The 6,000-nt window shown below is 46.9% G+C and overlaps 1 protein-coding gene across 2 annotated transcripts in view; it reads right to left on the bottom strand.

Annotated features, from left to right (window-relative positions):
* Positions 1–289: 289 nt before the first annotated feature.
* ZNF333 (zinc finger protein 333) overlaps positions 290–6,000 on the bottom strand; it is a 28,661-nt gene continuing 22,950 nt past the window's right edge. For both annotated transcript variants that reach the window (XM_040240930.1, XM_040240929.1), the window contains exon 11: positions 290–4,904. In XM_040240930.1, the coding sequence (XP_040096864.1) occupies positions 3,807–4,904 (1,098 nt within the window). In that variant the 3' untranslated portion in view covers positions 290–3,806. The remainder of the gene's footprint in view (positions 4,905–6,000) is intronic.

Genomic DNA, 6,000 nt, shown 5'->3' with positions numbered 1-6,000 from the left:
AAGGCAAGAATACTGGAGTGAGTTGCCGTTCCCTTCACCAGGGGATCTTCCCAACCCAGGGATTGAACTGGCATCTCCTCCATGGCAGGTGGTCTGCTCCTTTACCACTTCACCACCGAGTCACCAGGGATTCCCAATCGATGATGGAAGTATGAACTGTTTCAACCACTCTGGAAAACTGTTTAGCAGTATCTACTGAAGCTAAAAATATGCCTATGCAATGACCCAGAAATTCCATGTCTAGGTTTTATACCCAAGAGAAATCAGAAGATATGTTCACAATAAGATGTACACAAGAATACTCATAGCAGCTTTATTCATAACAGCATTGGGAAAGAACCCAGATGTCCATGAACAGAGTGAAATTTTTTAACTGTAGTGTATTCAGACAATGGAATATTACACAGCAATTTTAAAAGAGATCTACTGATAATGTGACAAAGATAAAGTTCATAGGCACTATATTAAGTGAAAACATCAGACACAAGAAGGTGTACTGTGTGGTTCTATTTTTCTGAACAGGAAAAACAAATCTATGGTGCTAGATGTCAGAATACTGGTTAACTCTGGAGATGGGGCTCATTGACCTGGGTCGGGCCCAAGAGAACCTTCTGGGAAGACAGAATATTTTCTTTTTGATGTGAGTGGTGTGAAAGTGTCACTCAATTGTGCCCAACTTTGTGACCCTATGAACTGTAGCCCACCAGGCTCTCTGTCCATGGACTTCTCCAGGCAAGAATACTGCAGTGGGTAGCCATTCCTTTCTCTAGAGTGGTACAGATATATATATAAAATTCACTGAGGTGAACACTGAGACTTATGGACTCTTATATAAGTTATGACTCAATTAAAGAACTTTAGGGGAATTCCCTGGCAGTCCAGTGGTTAGGATTCTGCACTTTCACTGCCAAGGGTGTGGGTTCAATCCTTTGTCAGGGAACTGAGATCCCACAAAGCCTTTTAGTGTGTGGGGAAAAAAAAAAAAAACTTTAAAACACAAAAACAGAACTCTGTGAGTACAGGGAAAAATAGAGAACAGCTCCCTGCAGTGAAGTTCTGTAGAGAGAGCCAGACTGTCACTTACCACCTGCAGGACCTCAGTTAACTCAACTTATCAGGCCTCAGTTTCTTCATCTGTGAATTGGGGATAATAACAGTACCTTCCTCAAAGTGTCATTGTAAGGACTAAATAACTTAAAAGATACAAAGTTTAGGGTAGTAGCTATAATACTATCTAGCAATAATAAGCACTAAATAATCATTTGCTATTATGATGATGAATGGCTGAATATTCATTGCTAGGGAGAAAGATGGCCACTATAAGAATAAAAGGAATAATTAACTGAAAGCTTACAAGATGTCAAAAATCTTTTAATTCCATTGCTTCAAAATATATGAAATTTAAAACAGAATTAAAAGTCTCATTCAGCAATTCATACATATGGTGGGAGAGTTTAATGTAACTTTCTCAGTAAATGATAGACTGGAAACTGCTAAGGACTGAATGTTGGTGCTCCCTGGAGTTGACATTCTGAAGCCTCACTCCCAAGGGGATGGTGTTAGGAGGTGAGGCCCTTGGGAGGTAATTAGGTTGTAGGGATGGAGCCCTCATGAATGGGATCCGTGCCCTTATAAAAGAGACCCCAGGGAGCTCTCTTGCTCTCCTTCCGCCATGTGAGACATGGCAAGAAGATGGCCATTTATGAACCAGGAAGTGGGGCCTCCCCAGACATCAAATCTGCCAGCCGTGATCTTGGACTTCCTACCTCTAGGAACTGTGAGAAATAAATTTCTGCTGTTTGTAAGCCACCCAGTATTTTTCTTATAGCAGCCTGAGCTAAGACAGAAACCAGTATTTTTAAATGGGTAAAAGACTTTTATACACAAAGAGCATGCTCCATCTAGTGGACATTTGTAGGATACAATACATTGATTTCTACCATCCAAGAAGCATTTATAAAAATGAGCCATATATTAAGTGCATCAGTTAGAGACTGCATTCAGCCACAATAAACCCATCCCTGCCCTCCCCCCGACTTCCCTCCCCCCAAAAAAGACAATGTCATGTACCAGTAAGAAGTGCATCATTTTCATGTAAACAAGATGTCCAGAAACAAACAACCCAGGGCTGGTACACCCACACAAGGATACCAACCGGGGAACCAGGATGGTTGTAGCTCTGGCCACAGTCTATTCTTTTTTAATCTATTATTTTTATATGTTTAATTTGGCAGCACCATACAGCTGTGGGATCTTAGTTCCCTGACCAGGGATCAAACCCTCAGCCCTGTATTGGAAGCTCAAAGTCCTAACCACTGGACCACTAGGGAAGTCCCCCACACTCTAGACTGTGGCTTTCACCCTCGTGGTCACAGGATGCCTCCTCTAGCACCAGATATGGTGCCCGCTTGTACAAAAGGCAAGAAGGAGAGAAAGTGAAAGTGTTAGTCGCTCAGTCGTGTCTGAAGACTCTTTGTGACCCCATGGACTGTAGTCTGCCAGACTTTTCTGTTCATGGAATTCTCCAGGCAAGAATACTGGAGTAGGTAGCCATTCCCTTCTCCAGGGGATCTTCCTGACCCAGGGATTGAAGCTGGGTCTCTCACATTGTTGGCAGATTTTTCACTGTCCGAGCCACCAGGGAAGGAGAGGGATCTGGCTAAATGAAACCATTCCTTTGTGACATCTTCCCCAGGACTCACACTCAATGATGTCTCTTGCTGGTGAGGACTGGAGAACGTGGCCTCCCCTGCCAGCGAGGACACGGAGGTGGAAGTATTTTAATCATGCACATTCCCTGATGGTGTAGTGGATTGAATGCGGCCCCCACCACCACCATCACCAAAAGACATGTCCACCCAGAAACTCTGGTTGTGAACTCAGTTGGAAAAGGGTCTTTGTAGATGTCATTAAATTAAAGATCTTGAGATGAGGCCATCCTGGATATCTGGGTAGACCCTAAATCCGATGATGTGTCCTTATAAGAGACACTTAGAAGACACAGGAGAGGACACAGACACACAGAGGAGAAGGCCATTTGAAGATGGAGGCAGCGATGGGGATGACGCTGCCACAAGGCAAGGCACACCTGGGGCCACCAAAAGTGGGAAGAGGCGAAGAAGCCTCCTCTCCTAGAGACTTTAGAGGGAAGTGGCCCTGCAGACACCTTGATTGCAACTTCTGCCCTCCAGAAGTATGAGAATAAAATTCTCTTGCTTTAAGCCACAAAATATATATATACATTGCATAGTCCCAATCTGAACAAATAAAACCTAGGTGCTTTTGCAGGTAAGAAGGGGAAGTTTTGGCAGGCAACTACCAAGACATGCCATTTTCCAGGCAAGAGTACTGGAGTGGGTTGCTGTTTCCTTCTCCAGGGGATCTTCCCAACCCAGGGACTGAACCCAGGTCTCCCGCATTGCAGGCAGACGCTTTACCGCCTGAGCCATCAGGGAAGCCCTAGCCCTAAAAGCAAATCTCCACAAATACTTCACACTCAACAACATAAAGATCACACACTCTGCTTGTGGTGTGTTATGTGTGTGTGTGCACGTGCTCAGTCATGTCTGAGTCTTTGTGACCCCAGGGGCTTCGGCCCACCAGGATCCACGGGATTTCCCAGGCAAGAATACTGGAGTGGGTTGCCATTTCCTTCTCCAGGGGATCCTCCCAACCCAGGGATACACCCCTCCTCTCCTACACTGGCAGGCGATTCTTCACCACTGAGCCACCATATAGGATGTCGCTAAAGGAGTACTGTGAGAGATGATTACGCCCCCGGATGTTGAGTCTGTAGAAACAGGAAGTTAATCAGCAAGGGGCCCTTCCATGGGAAGAGACACAGGTAAGGGCAGGTCGCCAGTCCTGACGTTTTCTCCCCTGGCGTGAATCCTCTTGTGCACGCTGAGTGAAGAGCTGTGTCGGAAGGCTTTGTCACACTGAGTGCATTCGTAGGGTCTCCCTGTGGTGTGGGTTCTCACGTGGACGATGAGGTGCGAGGACTGGCCGAAGGCTCGCCCGCACTGCGGGCAGACATAGGGCTTCTTGCCGGTGTGGGTCCTCGCGTGTTTCCTGAGGGAGGAGGGCTCCCCGAAGGCTCGCCCGCAGTCGGGGCACGGGTAGGGCTTCTCTCCGGTGTGGATCCGCATGTGACTCTTGAGGGTGGAGAGCCGACTCAGGACCTGCCCGCAGGTGGCGCACTCGTACAGCTTCTCACCAGTGTGGATCCTCTTGTGCACGTTCAGGTTGGTGCTTGTGCGGAAGGGCTTGCCGCAGTGGTTGCACTGGTAGGGCTTCTCTCTGGTGTGGGTCCGCACGTGCGTCTTCAGCGACGAGTGCTCGCGGAAGGTCTTCCCACAGTGGCCGCATTCGAAGGGCTTCTCTCCGGTGTGGGTCCTCATGTGGCTCCTCAGGGAGGATGGCTGGGTGAAAGCCTTCCCACAGTCCTTGCATGAGTAGGGCTTCTCGCCCATGTGGTTCCTCTGGTGCAGGATCAGGTTGAAGTTCCTCGTGAAGGTCTTCCCGCACTGGCTGCACTCGAAAGGCTTCTCGCCGCCGTGGGTCTTCAGGTGGCGCCGCAAGTTGGAGAAGTACTTGAAGGCCTGCCGGCACTCCTGACACTCGAAGCACTTCTCCGCGGTGTGTGTCTTCTCGTGACGGATGAGCTCAGAGCTGTACCTGAAGGACCTTGCACATTTGTCGCACGTGTAGGTTTTATCCCCGCTAGGGACTTTCTCAGGCACGATGAGGCGGGTGGTCCGGAGGAAGGATTTTCGGCTCTCTCGACCTTCAAACGGGTTTCCCTCAGCAGGAAATTGCGGGTACTGAAAAAGCGGTTTGATGCTGTCAAAGGGCTTCCCAAGCTCATCATATTTATAGAGGTTTTCTCCGACCTGAGGTGGCTCCTGTCAATTGAGGAAAATGGGAAGACCAGAGGCTTTATTTCAGTCACAGGTATTCTCCCACAAGCAAACTGTGTCTAAGAGAGAGGCGGTCCTATAGCTCAAACTTTTACCGTCCTAGTGTATCTCTGCCATTGCTACCCTGAGTTCCTTCAAGAGGATACTCTGCCGCAAAGAGCTATCATTTTCATTACCTTCATGGGACTTCCCAGAAGAAGTTTTTTTTTTTAATTGTTAAAGGCTAAATTAAGTCTTGAATGTTCTACAGCTATGTCAGATTTACAAAAATGGTAAACTTTGCACTGTTTACAACAGCCAAGACATGGAAGCAACCTAAATGTCCATCGACAGAGGGATGGATAAAGAAGATAAAGTAATGGACTACTACTCAGCCATTAAAACGAATGAAATAATGCCATTTGCAGCAACACAGATGGACCTAGAGATTGTCACATGGAGTGAAGTAAGTCAGAGAAGAACTATCCTATGACGTCCCTTTTACAAGGAATCTAAACAGAAATGATATAAATGACCTCACTTGTAAAACAGAAACAGACTCATAGACAACAGTACAAACTTATGGCTGCTGGCTGGTGGGGGGGTGGGGGGACATGAAGGGACAGTTAGGGACAGTTTGGGTTGGGATGGACATGTACACACTGCTATATATAAAATGGATAACAAGAAGGACCTGCTGTATAGCACAGGAAACTCTGCTCAGTGTTACGTGGCAGCCTGGATGGAAGGGGAGTGTGGGAGAGAATGCAGACATGTGTCTGTATGGCTGAGTCCCTTCACTGTTCACCGGAAACTGAACATTCACCTGAAACACAGCACTGTTAATCAGCTATACCCCAATACAACATACAAAGGTTTTAAAAACGGCCAGCTTTGGGGACTCTGTGAAGATACATCTTGATCTACATTTAGAGTTTTTTTCCCCAATTTATGACATTCACAGACTCTCTCCCAACAAACTGCTTTCTCCTAGGTGAGTACCACTTGCCTTGAATCTCTCTCTGAGCTTCTTGAGTTTCTAGCCTACAGCAATCCCAGGCTTTTCCTACTGTAAAGGACCAAGAATAATCCCTTTATGCCT

This window comes from Oryx dammah, unplaced genomic scaffold (genome assembly GCF_014754425.2).
Source record: "Oryx dammah isolate SB20612 unplaced genomic scaffold, SCBI_Odam_1.1 HiC_scaffold_5, whole genome shotgun sequence".
NCBI classification, from domain to species: Eukaryota; Metazoa; Chordata; class Mammalia; order Artiodactyla; family Bovidae; genus Oryx; species Oryx dammah.
This window is presented reverse-complemented; position numbering and strand designations above follow the sequence as displayed.